Source organism: Cebidichthys violaceus, unplaced genomic scaffold (assembly GCF_023349555.1).
Source record: "Cebidichthys violaceus isolate CVI_PGR_0920_01 unplaced genomic scaffold, fCebVio1.0.p SCAF_15, whole genome shotgun sequence".
Classification (NCBI taxonomy): Eukaryota; Metazoa; Chordata; class Actinopteri; order Perciformes; family Stichaeidae; genus Cebidichthys; species Cebidichthys violaceus.
Genome location: NW_027176318.1, coordinates 1,044,491 through 1,063,663, shown reverse-complemented (window position 1 = coordinate 1,063,663; position 19,173 = coordinate 1,044,491). Strand labels below are relative to the sequence as shown.

At 44.6% G+C, this 19,173-nt stretch overlaps 1 protein-coding gene across 1 annotated transcript in view; it reads left to right on the top strand.

Moving 5' to 3' along the window:
• reck (reversion-inducing-cysteine-rich protein with kazal motifs) overlaps window positions 1-19,173 on the top strand; it is a 58,638-nt gene that overhangs the window by 14,996 nt on the left and 24,469 nt on the right. Inside the window, exons 2-11 of the mRNA XM_068709595.1 lie at window positions 300-358; window positions 4,310-4,384; window positions 6,806-6,842; window positions 9,215-9,300; window positions 9,430-9,477; window positions 10,145-10,178; window positions 11,074-11,271; window positions 12,009-12,273; window positions 12,393-12,566; window positions 17,430-17,642. Coding sequence (XP_068565696.1) covers window positions 300-358; window positions 4,310-4,384; window positions 6,806-6,842; window positions 9,215-9,300; window positions 9,430-9,477; window positions 10,145-10,178; window positions 11,074-11,271; window positions 12,009-12,273; window positions 12,393-12,566; window positions 17,430-17,642 — 1,189 coding nt within the window. The remainder of the gene's footprint in view (window positions 1-299; window positions 359-4,309; window positions 4,385-6,805; window positions 6,843-9,214; window positions 9,301-9,429; window positions 9,478-10,144; window positions 10,179-11,073; window positions 11,272-12,008; window positions 12,274-12,392; window positions 12,567-17,429; window positions 17,643-19,173) is intronic.

Below are 19,173 nucleotides of genomic sequence, written 5' to 3'. Positions count from 1 at the left end.
TTTGGGGGGAATTGCTTAAGAAATTAATAAAAGACAGAGATGGTGGATTGTAGAGCATCCTCGGCCCCACTGACTGCATTTTACTGTAAGAGAGCAGCTCAGCGTTACTGTGGTAAAGTGTCACATCAAGTCCACATACTAAAACCGAGCCAGGTCCCTGACTGGAACCCTGGACGTGGGCTGTGGTCTGGAGTTCTGCTGCCAGCCAGCGCCCCCTGTCTGTCCTAGTGTGTCAGGACTGAACCCGCTGTAAACTGTAACGCCCTGACAGCACCACTAACTCACTCATCTGTCTGCAGATCCCTCCTGTTGCCAACATGCTGCCGAGTTCTCACCTTGCAAAGAAGCTTGTGACCAGGTACAAACACACACACACACACACACACACACACACACACACACACAAGCCCCCTCCTCAGCCCATTATAGTCGGCCTATGAATAGAGGTTTTTGAAGGGGAGTGGGGTAAACTTTTTTTGTCTTTTGGTTCTTTGAAGTGAAGAAGAAAAGTCTCACCCTGTTTCAATTGGGAGCAGGTGACGCTCTCTCTCTCTCTCTCTCTCTCTCTCTCTCTCTCTCTCTCTCTCTCTCTCTCTCTCTCTCTCTCTCTCTCTCTCTCTCTCTCTCTCTCCACGTCTGTCTTTATAGTCTCTGCGAGCAACAAACGGGCAGAGAGTTCAAACCTTCCTCGTGCTTTTGAAGTGAAGAGGGAGGCTGGACAGAACTCGCTGTGCTCTTAATGGCCGACCCCAGCGCTTTGCCAGCCAAAGAAAGAGAGAGGAAACTGATTGAAGAAGACATTAAATGAAAAGATGGAGATGGATGTCTCAAAAGAGAGGAAAAAGTGTTGGGAGGGGGGGGTGATAAAGATGAAAGAGATGGAGCAGGAAAGATAATGGACTTTCAGAAGTGTAATGGCCTCAGAACACCCCTCAGAGGTTGGGCTTAAGGTCTCGAGTGTGTGAGTGGGTGTGTTCGGGTGTCACGGGTGGGGTTGTGTGTCGATGTAACCACCAGGACCATTTTTAGCTCTAATGGAAGCTGCCTTGCGCCTGGTTACACCCAGAAAACGAGCCGTTCTTTCAAAAGGTGCGGGTGGTCATATATAGAACCCGACGGCTCTTTGAGAAATACAGACGTGCTTCCAAGCTGTTTTTTGATACTGCTGGTTTGGAACATTTCAAATAAAGAAAAGTAAACTCAAGTGTCTCAAATGTGAAAGTATTATCAGGAATGTGATTCAATATTATCACCTCAAACAACCCAAAGAGTGTCTTCTGCGTGGATTTGTGCTCTCCACGTAACAGCCTAGGTTGTGTAAATGGAGATAATGGCTCACTTCCAGTTTCGGCATTCACCAAAGTTGATGCTGACATCGGGTCTAACCCTTCACTACCCAGCGGTTAGGAAGCAAGACGGGGCAAGTCAACGGTCTTGAAGGAGCTGCAGCATTTCGTTGGAATAAAAGCAAAACGCCGAGTCTCAGGCCTCGATGACGCATGATTGGAAAACCGCTGCTTTTTTTTCTCTTAGCCGCCCGATGAGCCCGGCACCGGAGAACGAGCCCATCAGTCTGCCAGCCGCCACGTATTCACCTTCCATACACGCAGAGGGAGTCCTACAAACGGCCCCTCGGTTTCCACAGTTGGTCTTTTGTTGCATCAGAGAGAGAGAGAGAGAGAGAGAGAGAGAGAGAGAGAGAGAGAGAGAGAGAGAGAGAGTTCTTCGCAACAAATCACTGTCGCGGTGTGTTTTTCTGTCCCTTCGCGGGGATGCGAGGGCACCTGGAATAAGCAGTGGAAGAAGTCACTGTCGGTCTGGAATGCTTTTCTCCGATACAGTTGGCTCCAACAAAGACCAGTCCAAGAACACCTGATTGCAAACACATTACGAGCACCTGGAGCCTGGCATGAAGGAGCCGCTCCCATACATCAATCAAATGGACAGCGGCGTCCAAAAGCACAACTTTTTGTTTTACCCAAGTGAAAGATTAGAAGGCGCTTTAGTGATCCAGTGGGGATATACAATTGTATCAATTAACAGAAATAGGTAAAATTGTGAATGTTAAACACATTAACAGCGTCGCTGACCTTGTTGTTCATGCTAACAGCTGTTAGCATGAACAACAAGGTTAAATTCTGCATTTTGAACAATGCTACTACTGCCTACATGTGCCAGGGGCAAGCTATTATTACTCGGACGGAGATCGCTTTTGTTTTCAAAAACGCTGTGACTGAAGACCATCAAGCATCTTTTGGTCTTCTTTGCCTCGGTCAAGTGTTGGAATCACTGTGACGTCTCCGAGCAGTGGAAAGGGAAGAGACCTCCGGTCCTCCAGCGGTGGTCTGAGTGTGTGGAGCTGTAAATCTCACCCACTGGGTTTCATGACTTCACACTTCAGCCAGAGACTGCTGGCAGCGGCTGAGTTCTCCCAGGCTCTCGCCCTTGTATGTTCACACAACACTTGGATGTGTGTGTGTGTGTGTGTGTGTGTGTGTGTGTGTGTGTGTGTGTGTGTGTGTGTGGAGACACACGCCACAAACTTGGATGCCATATTGCTGTCTCAGAGAGCAGATCTCAGAAGTGTTGCGACTGACTTCATAATGCAACCCTTTCCCATGGCCCGGACACATTCCTGTGTGTGGGGAAACATTATGCACGGCCAAAAGTGCAACAAGTACATTTCTACTGTCCCCTGGATCAAAGTCAGCATAATAGATGTCGGGGTCTTGATCAGTTTGTCTTTTTTTAAATTCTCACAACTTTTCTTAAAGGAACAGTGTGTAGCTTTCAGGGGGATATATTGGCAGAGATGGAATGTAATATGAATAAGTGTGTTGCCTTTAGTGTATGATCACCTGAAAATAAGAATTGTCGCTTCGCTTTAAAGGAGACGTTTCTATCTCCATATAAAGAGCGGGTCGTCTTTGCGGAGCTGCCGGACATATTTCTACAGGAGCCCAGAACGGACAAACGTCAAAGCAAACACTGGCTCGGGCCGTACGTTTTTGTGTTTTCTCGTCCACCGCTCTAGTTCTCCGAAATGTTTGGCACGCGGTAGAAGTTTCAGTCGGTTGCTATCTGCAAATTCGCCACCAGATGGCACCAGATCCTACACACTGCACCTTTAAAGGGAAGAATACAAACGTACGCCTTCTGAAGTTTAGGTTTCTCTCTAAGAAAGGCCAGCTGAGCTCATTTGTTTAACTAAATAAATGACAAAGATTGCTGCACAGACAACAGCTGGCCATGTGCTCAGCCAACTGCTGTTAGCTGATGTATTCCTCCAATCGCCCAACCCGACTTTGGGTATTTCGGGCCTATGTGTGTGTAAACTAAATATGCATGAAACAATACAGGGCAAATATCTGAGATTATATATGTTTGCTCAAAGAATAACCACACTTACAGCGTTTCTTCAGAGGAATGAACTGTTTGGTGTACGTCCGAATTTTCCAAACTTTTACTTCACCAACTTAAAATATACCAGCTCATCTCTGCACACTGCACTCAAAGTACTATTTAGAGGTTAAGACTGCTTAATCCTCACAAGTTGTGAGGTTTTGCGGGGAATAAAAGGGCTGGACCCAAATGCAGGGAGACGAGGGAAACGGAGGCTAGGATACATGTGGATTTTAATGGGAACAAAAAAAGTATTCAACACAAAAACGTGTGAATCAAAAGTCCAAAGAATAAATCACAAAAGGTTCATGAAAATATGACATCCAAAAAACAGGGAACACGGCAGAGGGGAGCAGACACTGAACGTACCGGGGAGAAATGTCAGGCAGACGAACAGACGGACCAGGTAACACCAGAGACGAACCGACACTGAGCCAACTACACACAAGGTGTGTCTCACTTCAGCGACTGCATCTTTCGGAGGACCCGGTCTACGTCGGCCTTTGAGGACCGCGAAGGCTGGACCGAGCGGTCTCTGAAATGAGACGGCCTACGCTACAGAGGACTTCCTGTTTGCGTCACTAGCTGTGAATTGCAGCTGTGTTTGAAAGGTGCTGTGACACTCAATAAACCGGCCCTGCTGTGAGTTCTTCAGCCACTTTAGACGCCTAGTAAAGCTGCAACATGTCTTTGAAGGACCAACAGGCAGCTCCAGACAAGAAACACTACCAACATGTAAATAAGCTGAATATTTTCAGGACTGTGTATGATGTCAGTGTGTGTGTTGAGTTCCCTTTTAGAAGCAAGTTGGTTGAACAGTAGATGTTTGCTTTGGTTCCTACAAGGCACACCTACGTGGATTGAGAAGGTGTTTTTATCAATTCTGTGTTTTTCTCCCATGTCGCAGCTCGCCACTATAAAGAGTGAGTCTCGTCTAAAGCATCTGCTCCAGAGGTTACCCAGTTACTGTCCGGAGTTGATGGTGAGTACACTTCCTCCATTACGACCATGCTAGCTGTATTTATTGATCAGCTGTTTGTTTATTTGGGTTGGGATGTGATCATTCACCCTTCTCGCTCAATACAGAACAAAATAAATTGCATTCAACTAAACTAAATAAGTAAAAAGAAGTGCCGATGAAGCGATGATGTTTACTAATCATTAGTAATGCTATAATTTATGTTATTTTATCTTTTGTGTGGTTTTTAAATGATATATTCTGTTATAGTTGATGGCAGACAATCACATTGTGATTACAATAGAATCTAGACTGTAACTTTAAACAGGAAGTGGGATGGTGGCTGTGGTTACTAGAATACTGGAGCACCTGGTTAAACCACACAATCTCTCTCACACACACACACACACACACACACACACACACACACACACACACACACACACACGCAGACTCAGAGCTTCCTCCCACCATGGGTAATTACAAAGCAGGGAGGCTGGTTTGCTGCTTGTCCCCCTCCCTCACCATGAGAGACCACCAGTAATTAGACCGGGCCAGTCTGAAACGAACGTGTCTAGTTCTTATTCAGCCAAACCGATGCCAAAACACTTCAATAACAATGCACATGTGTGTATTGGGATTGAAATGTTACTTGTAAACGTGTAACTGGTAGCGTTTGGATCCAGGTCAGTGCTGTCACTGTACCAGAGATGTTGGTTCTGTTGCCATTCTTTGGGCCTCATTTACACACTAACTCAATGGAAACCACAACGCGCACATTTGCACCATTTTCTTAGTACATCTGGCCCTTTGTCATCAACACTGGATAGGTTTTGATACTAAACCTTAACCAAGAAGAACAGAGAGGTAAACAAAGGCATTGAACACAACACATGGCTGCTCTTACATGGATCAATAAGTTAACAAGAGAAGGCACATAGGCCCACTAGAAAACATGAAATTGATGATTCAGCTGACCTAAGCGCGAACTGACCAGGCGGCAACCTCCAGTTCTGCCGAGTGAAGTCAATGCTGAAGTGTCTTAAAGCTGCATTCTCTCTAGTGTCCACCAGGGGGCGACTCCTCTGGTTGTATAGAAGTCTAGTCTAAAATGACTCTACTTCTCTCTTGATTTATTCCCTCAGTAAACATTGTAAACATGAGTTTATGGTCTCAATCTCTAGTTTACAGTCTTCTTCAATACAGCATGATGTTCATTTAGTACATTATGCTCCATTTAGATTCAAACAGACCATAAAGCAGGGGATGCTTTAGGGGCGGGGCTTACTGTGATTGACAGGTCTCTGCCGCTACCAGAGCCATATACGGCGTCTCTACATCACTCCTTGGCATTACAAATATGGTAACTTCTGTTCATTGCTGATCCAAGACGACGGCAAAATCGCAGAAGTCGAGGCTTGGAACCAGCAGTCCACAGACCAATGGGTGACGTCACCACGACTACGTCTACTTCTTATATACAGTCTATGTAAGACAGTAGAATTGATCCAGGTCTTTTGAGCTGAGCTGAAGATGGAGACTTAGTTGGCCTTATGTAGGTCATATCAGACTGTATCAAAAAGAAACCTTTTATCGTACGCGTACACACAAAGGCTCTCCGGGTGGACCGGAGGGATCTCTGCTTTGGCTCATGTGAACTGCAGCATTATTCTTCCTGTCATGTGGTTGCCTCATTGGCCCCTGCTACATCACAAATCATGTTTATGCCTCATGTAAAGACACCGTTACTCCCCTGCACCGCCTCATAAATGATGCTGACGCCCGCTGACGGGAACCTTTGTTCCCCGGCCAAGAGACACACGGAGGGAGTGTTACCAGTGACGCTCTGGCTTCACACAAAATGACTGTCCCGTGGAAGCATAAGAGCATGAAAGAGCTTTTCTCTCTCTCTCTCTCTCTCTCTGTCTCTCTCTGTCTCTCTCTCTGTCTCTCTCTCTCTCTCTCTCTCTCTCTCTCTCTCTCTCTCTCTCTCTCTCTCTCTCTCTCTCTCTCTCTCTCTCTCTCTACCACACTTCTTTTTCCTTGTTGGCCCGTGCTGCTGTCCCTATCTGCGTCTGTCTCTCTGTCCCAGACGAGCTCGTTCGTGAGGATTAATCCCACGACATCTCACCACAAACCCAACGGGAGTTTCATAGGATTCATATGTTCCCCATTGTTTTGATGCAGGGAATGTCACGGCTGTTTCTCTGTGAAATCAGAGAAAAACAACGACCACGTCTCAGTTCATCGTTCAGTATTTGTCTTCACTGGAAGATATTTTAAGATTTTTTTCCCTGATCTGACCTAGAGACACCTATGCGACCAACTCTGTGCCCTTCACCAGTTCATTAAAGGGCCAGTGCGTCAAGCTATGTTGTATTCAGACGTGTTTTATTAAACCTCAAGGTGTCTGACATTAACCTTTTCTTCTCCTTTGTTTTCTAGAATGAACTTTGGACGTGCATCAACTCTTCACTCCCAGGTAAGAGAAGAACAAAATATTTACATAGGCACATGGTTGTTTTAATTGTCCAATTGTTGAGGGACACACTTGAAAACCAATCCCACGATAACGCACAGACTTTGAGGCGTGTCCCCACAAAATCCATGAGGGTTTTAGGGCTGTCCCGCAATTCATAGCAAACCTAGGCCACATTACACATCTGGTTTATTCATCAACCATTTCTTCAAATTCTGCTTTGATGATGTTTTAGGAAAAAAACAGGTTAACAGTTAATAGATTGTGACTGGTGGCCAGAAACTCGCACGCCATTCCAGAGTGCCGTGTGGTTGTGAAATATTCCGTGCGATCGTATACGACGACGACAACAAGGGGGTTGGGTCTTTAGACTGGAAGCATTCCTGACTGAGTACTCGTCATATCTATATGTCTAAACTTACCATACTTACAATAAATCAAAAGGAGACACCTTGAATCTAGGAATGACACGAAACATAACATTTCAGCCGGCCAGTATCTACTGTGTGTATCTGGTTGCATGAGGAGTAATGGTAGCGAGCGAAGCTGTTACAGCTGTGAGCGGAGCTGGATCCGACCAGAGCGGAAAGCAGGCCCCGGATCAAAGGCCTAGGTCCTGCTGCCTGTGCTCGGAAACAAATGTACCTGTCAGAAGCTTAATGGCCTCCAGATCGGGAGGTATTGTTATCCTTTTCTTTTCTTTCTGCACCCATTAAACACTGGCGTCCAGACAGCCTCAGGACTCCCTCAGATCCTGTTGGACTCCTGAGATATCGTCGATTCTCTGATGTGCGCCGCATCCCTTCATTTCTCAGAAGGCCTGCTAAATGATGTGGAACTTGTTGGAGCTCAGCTTAGAACACAGTAAATAGTAGATCTGTAGCGGTGCATTAAAATCCTCAAGTGGCGTCTCGGGCTCGACAAGGAGACGGACATCTGCCCTGGAGGAAATGCTTGTGAACAATCATCACCGTCGTTGTTACATATTCATGATGTGCTGCCTCTTCTCTGCAGTTCGTCCCCTGTGAGGTGTTGCCTCTAATGTCTTTTGTTCATAGTCATGTTTCTCATCAGTAAAAGTGTTTGTCACATTTAATTCAAGATCCTTTTTTTAATTTAAAATAACAAATCGATTGATCTCCATGGGTAAATTGGGTCACTGTAGCAGCAGTAATTGACCAACCTCATCACCATTTCTGTTGCTGTGTCGGTCAACTTTCGGTCAATATGGCAACCTAAACTATTTAGTCACCAAGCGCGGTTTAAAATGACAGCAGGGTTACAAACAGAAGCCATCTTTTAAATGTATTTTAATGCTACTTTGACCAGCAGCTGTGGTACCGATGCTGAGCTCACTGACAGACTTTTACATTTTGGAAATGGAGAAAGCAGACAACTCCTCTTCCAAGTGCCTTTGTTGCCGAGAGCAGAAACGTAGGCATGAGAGGGGAGAGAACGGTGAGGCCGAGTGGCTGGTCCGAGTGCACGCTTAGCTGTGATTGGTGCGTTGGCGTAAAGGGGCGGCGCTGAAGATCGGTCAATCGCAGCAGAAGCAAGAAAGACTCCAATCAACACGGAAACCTGTTTTACTCCACCAAAACCACACAGTGGCTTGGCCCAACTCCTCAACAAAGTGAATTTAAAACTGCCAGGCCAATTTTGATTATATCCTGGTAACAGAATACACACATACACTGAACACTGAACAAAAATGTATAACGCAACACTTTTGTTTTTGCTCCCATTTCTCACAAATTGAATTTAAAAATGCTCATAAAAGGCTTATTTCTCTCACATTTTGGTCAGCAATCTGACAAGTGGAGCAAATGAAGATACTAATTGAACCGCATGATAGTTACACAGGAGTGCCTTGGACTGGTCAAAATAAAAGACCACTCTAAAATGTGCAGTTTTATCACGTGCCATTTGGCCTGCTGACTGCAGGACTGTCCACCGGAGGAGCCACCGAGATGAGCGTCTCTGAGACGGTTTGTTCATCAGCTGGCTGGTCTCAGACGATGTGGAGGTCCTGGGCTGGTGCGGGTACTGGTGGTCTGAGGTCGTGGAATGTACCGCCTGGTGAACAGTCCTGCAGGCAGCATGCCAATGAAACGCTCCCTTAAAACTTCATTATCTTTACAACGTGCTCACTAACACGGATTTGAACAAATCTGTGAACAGAATTTGAGGGAAAACATCCAGTAGAAAAAGATCTTTTATTTCAACATCAAGAAAAGTGTTTAGTATCATTTTGTTCGGTGTATATCAAGCTTTTCATAAAGGTCAGTGTTGTCCGATGAATAAATCAGTCTCCACAACCTCCACCAGCTCCATAAAACACACTGTTGATTCTGTGGCGCTTGATTTGTCTCCAGGAGTATCCAGGAAGTCGGACGGCTGGGTGGGGCTGGGCTGCTGCGAGCTGGCCATCTCATCCGAGTGTCGCAGGGAATGCAGACAGGTGAGATATCGTGAATAAAGTGTGGCCCACTTTCTCTGTGAGAACAAGTGTCTGGACATTCGTCTCGCTCAGACCTGTAGCTCCACCTCCGCTGTGTTTTAGTGACTCTATTTCCTTTTTTCTTCATAGGCATCATCTAAAAATGACATAACTAAAGTATGCAAAAAAGTCACAGAGGTAAGTCCAATTGCTTATTGTGATCATGAATGAAAGAGCAGAATGATGTATTGACTCAAGTTCTCTAAATTACGTAGTAATACTACCACTATTGCTACTGTACTTCTACTGCACATCCCACTAGTGTATAACTGCTACTACTGTGAAACTCTATACCACACTAACAGTCACTTGTATGGTATAAGTACTATTTTAAAAGTGAAAACTAAATGAACATAATTGTTTAAAAGAAAGCTACATAGATTGAAAAACAAATATTAAAAAAGGGATGAAGAAGAGAGCCACCACACCTCTACAAAATTACATATAAATACAAAAAGACACCCATTAAAATAAGAATATTCTCATCTTAAAAACTGAGTTTCCAACCTGGGGTGTGGGATCCCTAGATAAATCCAGCGTGGTTAAATGAATCATAAAGGTCATTTAGCAGTTGTTTCCTGTGCTGTAGGGCATTCCTCACGTCTTCAGGCCTCTAAGAATCTGAGGAGGAGAAACCACTCTTCTGTTTAACTGCTCGTGACTCACATCCATTCTGAGGCCTTTGATTCAAACAGTCACCCTGCCAGATCACTTGTAAACCACAGACACAGCTTTAGTAGCTGGTTTTTTTTGTCTCATACTGTGTTAAGATTAATCACTACCAGCTTCTCTCTTCTGCTTTTAGAACTCCCTCTACAGCTGCATCACCAAAAATGAAAGTAAGTTGTCACACACACACACACACACACACACACACACACACACACACACACAAACATAAACACACACACACGTAACTGAGATAAACAGTGACGACGCCAACGGCTGCAAACACTGATCTCACATCTCCCTGGGGCCAATAAATAAATAAGCCCATCAAGACCACCGCCATCTTCTCGTAACCAATAGGTGGCCTTGTTTGTGTTCTCTCTCTGTAGATACATAACACACACACACACACACACACACACACACACACACACACACACACACACACACAGACACAGCAGAGCCATGGTATTTGCCTGGCAGGATGTGAGGTCACTAACTTCCTGTTGTCTAATGTTTATTATTTTTGTTTGTTAATGTCAGCTTTAGTGAGAATAAACAAATCTGAGGAGGTTTAGAGCTTTGAAGTCAAACACAAGTGTCCAGTTAGAGTCCATGAAACAATGCTGAGGACCAAAAAGTCAATCAATCATTTATTACACATGCATAATGAGATGAAAAGTCTTTGGCAATGAGACTCCATCGTGACGTAGTATATTAAAAGGGGGGAGTGCTTGATCAGGAATACTTCCCCTTGGAGTGTAGAGAGAGTCTTCCTGAACTTTTGCTAAGCTTTACTTAAAAGGAAGCATTAAAGCGTGCTGGAATAAGCATGCTAGCTAGCTAACTAGCCTGCTGTATGCTAGCTAGAGAGGTAGCTTGCTAATGCCACCATGCTTTAATGCTACGCTGGTTAAAGAAAATGAGAGTGTAGTCGTTTACAGTGTTTTTTAAATACTCACCCTGAGCCAATACGTGTATTTAAGTTTGTCACCGTGTGTGTGTGTGTGTGTGTGTGTGTGTGTGTGTGTGTGTGTGTGTGTGTGTGTGTGTTTTCTCCCTCAGTGGGCTCCACCTGCTGCAGCTATGCAGGGCGCCACACCACCTGCAGGGAGTACTGTCAGGCCATCTTCAGGACCGACTCCACCCCCACCGTGTCCCAGATCAACGCCGTCAAAGAATACTGTCAGAGCCACAGCCCCCAGCTGCTCGGCTGCGTCAGCAACTTCACCAAGTCCTACCCCATACGCAGCCCCATCGACAGTGAGTCCGTCCACGCTCCGCAATGCACACATCCAGCGCTGCTTGTTTTACGGGAGCACTGGATTCATTAGTCCCTGTTGTTCTGGGTGTGGTGTCGTAGCGATGGTTTCTCTCACTGAAACCTTCATGGTGGAGCATCATTCCTCAAATACAACAGCATTAGTTGGGAACTCTCTTCCAGAAGCCCTCCAATGAGAATCTATCTTTGTAGGCTCTGTCCACATGCTCCAAACAGATAGGGGGCAGCATTTGACCTCTACTGGGTATATGCAATTTAAATGTATGCCTCATTTCCTACTAACTAACAGCAGGGCAAGAATACGCAAAACTCAACCAAAGTGCTAGATGAGGGATGAAAGTAGAACATTTTTGTCAGTACTACTACCCCAACTTTCATCTCGTCATCTTTCGTCTCTTCATTTTGTTCTTTTCCCAGCTTCATGCATCCCTAAACACACATTCATTTTTTTAACACTTTCTGTGTAAATGGTGAAAGTGCCACAGAATAATTTGTGAAAACAATGCGTAAAAGCAGTGAACTTCTTAGTGACCATACCGGCCCACTTTCACGACTGGGTGTGAACCTATATGTGACGGTAGCCATCTTTGTGTTTATTGTGCCACTAACCAGTGGCTGTAAAGTCCATGTACGTGTTATCTTCTACGGTGGGAGCCATAAATATCATGAAAGAGTACATATCCCAGAAGTCATTAATCCACCCGTACGTCTCATCCAGGTCTGTACTGCTGTGACCGGGCGGAGGCCCCCCACTGCCAGGTGGCGTGCCGGCGGATCCTTCGCACCATGAGCACAGAGCACGAGATCATGGAGGGTCTGATCGAGGAGTGCGGCTCCCAGCCCCTCCCTCAGGAGCCCATGTGGCAGTGCTTTTTGGGCAGCGCCCACCCTCCCTCCCCGCCCGAAGAGGAGACCCCCCACCCCGCCAAGATGGACTGCGCCAAGCTGCACTGCTGCTCCAAGGCGAACACCTCCCTCTGCAGGTACGGCAGGCCGCTTAGCGTACGCCGCTTAGCGTACGCCGCTTAGCGTACGCCGCTGCGTCGCTGTCCGGAGCACAAAGTTGAGGTGAAGTGTGTCTCCGTGTGCTCCGCTCTGACAGGGACATGTGCCAGGAGATCAGCACCAACTGGGGCAGCCAGACGTGGCAGGACTTTGACCAGCTCTGTGAGTACAACCCAGTGGAGACGGAGCTCATCAACTGCCTGGCCGACGTCAGAGAGCCCTGTCAGCTGGGCTGCAAGGACCTCACCTACTGCACCAACTTCAACAACAGGTCAGACTCCTGGATGGTGGTTGCTCCTCTCTTTGTCAAATGATATTTAGAAATCTAGTCCTTCTCATGTCAGTCAAAGCACCTATTCAATTTGTATCTTCAGATAACACACGGTGATCGTAACCGGCTCCAAAAACAACACAAGTGGAGATGATCATGTTCTTTAGGGTCTCAACATTTTTTCTTTTTTTTCTTTTTTAGTGTTTTGATCAGTTATTCTGCAAATGATCAAAGTAAAAGTCAGACTCTTAACAGTTGATGTAAGCTACCATTTGACATTGGCTTTTAACTTGACGTCAGTACGAGGACTTTAAACGAAAGCGGCAGCGTTTCACCAGAGAAAACACTAGAGTCCCTTTAGAAAACCTCTCATTTTACTGCAGCGGGTTCTGACAGTCCGCCCCGCTCGGTCCTGGTTCTGGTTCTCCCGTACCTCCCTTCTCTCCAGCGGGCCCAGCAATATGGCCTGGGTCTCCAGCTGTTGAATGGGCTGTTTGCATTTCAAGGGTCACAGTTAATGTTTTGGTAAAGTGAATGCTGGGTCGTATCACCAGAAATCTCACTTCAACCACTTCAGTTGCCCTCTCAGCTGCTCTCTCTGCTTGTATACTGATTGACACGTCAACTGCTTACAGTACACTCACTTCAACTACCTACAAACTATTTCAATTACTTTCATTGTTAACAGATCAAATGACAGTTCAACTTTTGTCTCTAGCTCTACACATCAACTGCGTTCATCTCTCACACTTCAACTACTTTCAGTACTTATCTGGCAAAGTTATCGACCGACTTTTCAGCTGCTTGCAGCTCTTTGCTTTAACTATCAACTGATAGTTCAACTAATTTCAGTGCAAACGTGGGAATGAAAAACTCCACTGCCTACAGGCTTTGATCCAAACATACTACAGCTACCACCTCAGGTGACTTTAATCTCTTTTAACTGCTTTCAGCTCTGACACTTCAAGTCCTTTCAGTGCTTACATTTCAGTGCTTCAACGAAACTGCAACTACAATATTTCTCATCAAAGAATTCACATTGTAATCGTTTACATGCTACAGTTGCACACTTGCATACAGTTTCTATTTTTATCAATTTATTTGTATCATCATACCCATTTCGTAATCCTTCAGCTGTGTGAAAATGCATCATTTAGAGCCTGAAGACGGAGAGAGGCAGAGAGGGGAAACAAGAGACATTGTTACACTAAAGTGAACCCAGTGTGACCCAGGAGTTATCAGTACCACAGCATGTTTTACACACTGTCTACAGATGGGGCCAGAGGCCAAATGGAACGGCTTCAAAGGCTGCACTGGGAAGTCACACTAACACACACACACACACACACACACACACATAAAAACAAACTCAAACATACTTCATACATACACACAGCAGTGTGCCGGTCACCTGGTGAGCTCACAGACATTTGAGACTACAGCATTCTGAAAAGTCTACGGCGCGTGAGATTAGATTGGACTATGAAATGTTACTTAGATAGGAGACATTCAAAAAGTTACTGTATAGTTTGTTACTTTAACGTATTTTGTTAATTATCTGTACATAACAGAAGCCGCTGAATATATTAAGAAAAACAGTATGATCTGCTCACTCAGTGTGTATCCTGTGGCCTTAATGGTCTCTGACTAACTATCAGAGTTAACCAACTGGAGATGGCTAGTAACCAAGCTTTAGGTTTTACTTAGAGGCTCGCATCATAGTTGAGCGAGACTGGCAATAACCGGAAAGGGTCCTGAAACCATAGACTGACAAAGTCACCCATTTCAAGCCTCAAGTTTCGCATTTTGGACATCGCCACCTTGTTTCTTTGGAACCAGAAGTGGACATATTTGGTAGAGAGGTCCAGGCATTGTTAGCAGCAGCTAATGCTAGCACTAGTTTGGTGCATCAGTTATTTACATTAATGGTGATATTAATTGGAATGCTAATTTTGACTAGTGAAAAACAGGCTTGTTTGCTGTGGTATTCACCTGTCAATCACGCGGTAGACGGTTAGTTTTAAGACCTAAACTAGCTGCAGAGACACCAGTAGATCCAGACCAAGAGTCTACAGCCAAGCCAACAGCTCTGTGAAGCTGTACTGAGGCACAGCAGTGCTTTGAGCACCTGAACCTTTTTGACCTCATGATGGCGCTAGATGACCCTGATGAAAGGTCAGGGGATCGACACATTTGTAGGATCCATTCTCTTATGTCAAACGTTTATGTCAATCCATCCAATATTTGCTGTCATGCGGTTTTTCAGTGTGGACTGGAGGTGGACCAGCCGGCCTACCTTATCCTCGCTGCTGGCGCGGCTTAAAACAAGTTTAGAAGTAATCTCATGTTGTCTGATTCTTCCGAACCATCAGAGATAACTGAACTTTCATGCAGTATCCCAGGCGCAAAATTGTTAAAGCTTTATTCTTTTACATTCCCCAAGAAAGTATAATAATCACATTAAAGCTCCAAAATAGTGGCTCAAGCTCAAACAACAGCCTCAATCAGACAATCATTTGACACATTGTGTTATTTCACTTCATGATGGCGTGGAGCTCCTGCTGTGGCATTGTGGGATTTGAAGTTCAGGCAAACAAACTGTGTGTAGGCTCTTTGATGGGCTCCAGGGGAGAGCCCTGTGAGAGCCTCTCCTCCCCCGAGGGGTTCAAACGCTGGGCTGTGTAGCCGGGAGCAGCATGGAAGACTAACAGCGGTCTGGGGCTAGTGGAGCATGGAGCTAATAACTGTGTGTTTGTATTTCTGCGTCTGTGGGGAGTGTAAGACAAACCAACTTTTTCAAACTTAAATTAGAAACACATCCATGCTAACCCTGATTTAGAGTCCTGTGTCCAAAACCGGATGTTTTCTAGACACAAGTCTCCAGAAAGTAACTCACTCAAGTACTCATTCATTCATTCTTTCATTTGGTCAGACTTGTTACAAATCACATCATGATGTAGTTATTATTTTACCAACCTATTGATCTGTTTCCAACAATGAAACCACAGCTACATCTATTTATTTTGGGTTCATACCGCTGCAGTAAACCAGACTAATTAAGCCGACATATGACTTGCTAGATACAGTAAATAATTATTGATTTTGACACAGAAATGATTAGCATTTGGCTTTCCATTAAATCTGGCACTTCCCCAACATGCACAAAGCAGCAACTGTGTTATTTCAACCATGGTTGATGACGGAAAGTAACGGCAGAAAGAAACATGGTTGGTAATCTACATGGAGGTAAGGCCCTGAACTCCATGCTCAACAGTGGACCGTGAGGTTGTGATGGATGGGTTTGTTGCTCTACAACCTTTACCAGGATTTAGTTGGAAAGGAAAATGAAGGAGATTGTATGAGCTGCAGCAGCTCTGATTACACTGCTGGGACTGAGCTCAGCTCAAGGAAGAGCTTTAGTGAGTTGCTCTTAACAAGAATCAGCTGATTGATGCATTTAGTTATGGTTTGAGAGGAAAACCACAACTGGGGTTAAATAAAGTTAAAAATGTAGGGCTTTACACACACACACACACATATACACACACACACACACACACACACACACACACACACACACACAGGACCGCTTCAAGATAAAGAAGGCATCCACTCATCAGGAGCAAATGGAATGATGGAACCACACCCGGCCTGGAACCTTCTCCCTTCAAACCACCAATTAGCTGAGTCACTTGAGACCAAACCCACCAATCAGACATCAAAGACACTTCCTGGTGCAGTGGACGAGGGGATGCAGAGGGGACTCCCTCTGAGGACTCTTACATGGTGGACGAATGTCCTTAAAGCTTCCTACGTTATCGATTAACAAGTTGCCATTTGCTATTCGTGTACGTTTTACTACCACAAGCCTCCTCTTCAACACAATGCGAGCATGATAGCAGGAGAAACCCCACCCCCACAACGATAAGTTTGATAATTAAGTTTAAATACATAGGCTAGATAAGACAAGGGTTTAAAAACATGTCCTCCCATAAAATAACTTTGTGTACATTGAACTCTCTTGTAAAGCATTACATCAACCGTCATTGTTGCAGTTGTGAAGGTATCAATAGATAAATAATGAATAAGGTTGAATGATTCTTAATGACAAAGGTTCCGATCAGTCAGGAATCAGCTTTAAATGTTAAAAGCTATGTACAGACTGTGTGCGCTAAAACCATAGACTGTATATAGGAAGTGGACTCAGTCATCTGGGATTACGGCCATCGTCATGTTGCTTTTTTAGCAACCAATGAACCATTTCTGGACCGTGGAGGAGTGACGTAGAAACGCCGTTACGGCTCTGGTAGTGGCAGCGACCTGTCAATCACAGTAAGACTAGAGCATTGACTCTAAATGGACCATAATGTACTAAATGAACATCATGCTGTATTGAAGAAGACTGTAAACTAGAGATTGAGACCATAAACTCATGTTTACAATGTTTACTGAGGGAATAAATCAAGAGAGAAGTAGAGTCATTTTACACTAGACTTCTATACAAGCAGAGGAGTCGCCCCCTGGTGGACACTAGAGAGAATGCAGGTTTAAGACACTTCTACATTGGCTTCACTCAGCAGAACCAGAGGTTGCCGCCTGGCTAAAACGCACTTTATAATAGTTCACTACATGTTAACAATCAGGTAGGCAAGTTTATTACGATATGTACAAATTAAGACCAGTGTGTATGATGAAATAATGGTATTAGATTGTGGCTTTCCCCCACCTTAACTCCTTAATTTCCTATTTATTTAGGCATATAGCACAGGCCTTCATCACATGGTTTATCATACACTTTCTCCATACATGTGTTTGCATCCTCGGGATTATCAGAGTTCTCCCTCCGTCCGTCTCCTTCCTCAGGCCGACGGAGCTGTTCCGCAGCTGCAACGTCCAGTCGGAGCAGGGCGCCATGAACGACATCAAGCTGTGGTCCAACGGGACCATCAAGATGCCGTTCATGAACATCCCGGTGCTGGACATCAGGAAGTGTCTGCCGGAGATGTGGAAGGCCGTGGCCTGCTCCCTGCAGATCAAGCCCTGCCACAGCAAGTCCAGAGGGAGCGTCATATGCAAGTGAGTCAAGGATTCAAGGATCATTCGTTGTCCACTGCCGTCCTACCAGTACTAACTTGTAAGGTCCAGGTTACTTTATTTGTACCCACAGGGAGATTTGGTTTGCAGGAGAACGAAACACAGACAATAAACAAACGATGTAAACACTCAAGGCTCAACTAAGTCAATAAAACCACACAAATAAAATAAATACATATGAATGAATAAATAAATAGTAACAGGGTTAACATGAGCATGTAGAGTGAAACTTAAAAATCACATCAAAACAGAGTATTTTACCACAAAGTTACAAGACGGATTTAAATCAAATCATTTGATTGGGCCGCTAAAAAGTGGGCGGGTTAGAGTTTAGCGCGATACGGAGCTACGGAGGACCTCGGCCATATTGTTTTGGAAATGAAAACATGATATCCAAACACGTCTTTCTCCATACTGCTCCATAAGCTACTATGATCCTAGCCGGTCGCCTCGAAGTCTCATTTGATTGGATGATTTTCTGTAAACGCCATCAAGAGGAGACATCAGACATTTAAAATGTTTTACAGAGGAGTGAAGAGGTTTGATGAAAAAAAATACTCTGATACAGAATTTTTTCAAATAGAAAAGATAAGAGCTTTACTGATACAAATTGATGAAATTCAATTGTTCTTTGACATGTTTTTGGAATATAAGAAGAGATAAATGAGCAAGTAACACAGGGACACAGGGACACAGGATTCAAACTGGGAGTTGACCTATAATGGACACCGACAGATATTCTGACTTTTCAAACACAGAGGTCAACACTTACATTGTCTGTCAGTATGAAGTCGTCATTAGTTCCACCTGTGCTTTTGGTGCTTTGAAAAGTCAAAATGTCAGCCCGTACTGCTCCTCCTCCCCAGTCATAATTGCAGCCAACTATAGCTACTGGTTATCTGTGAACTGGCTGGTAGTTTCAATCCCATCCGGAGGGACGTCCATGTGTTTTTTAGTGGATCTCTGAGCAAAGAGCTGCTTGTCCTTCTGCTGTTTTTCCCCATTTTTTATCAGCTCGGTTTGAAATTTGTCTTTTGTGTGAAAATGGAGGAAGTCAAAAGAATATGTTTTAAGAATAAGTAGCACCGAGTTTTCAAAGTTCTAGATAAAACCCATTATCATGACATGAGGCAACATAAGACTTGATGGTTTTGCACCGATGGATGCTCACTTATAGAAGACTCATCTCATGGATATGGTTTGGTGTAACGACTCGTAATTATTTCTTCTCTACATCAATTTTGTGGTTTACATCATAGACTGTATATATGAAGTAGATACAGACACCGTGACGTCACCCATTGGTTTGTGGACTGTTGTTTTGAAGTCTTCAGTTTGTCATTTTGGACGTCGCCATCTTGGTTTTTTGGAAGCAGAAGTGACCCAAGAGGGCTGTGTGAGGGCTAAAGTTATAAGACTAAAACACAGACAACTCCCAGACCGGACAACGCTCTGGCAGACACCTGTCAATCACAGTCGCCCCGCCCCTAAAGCATCCCCTGCTTTATGGTGT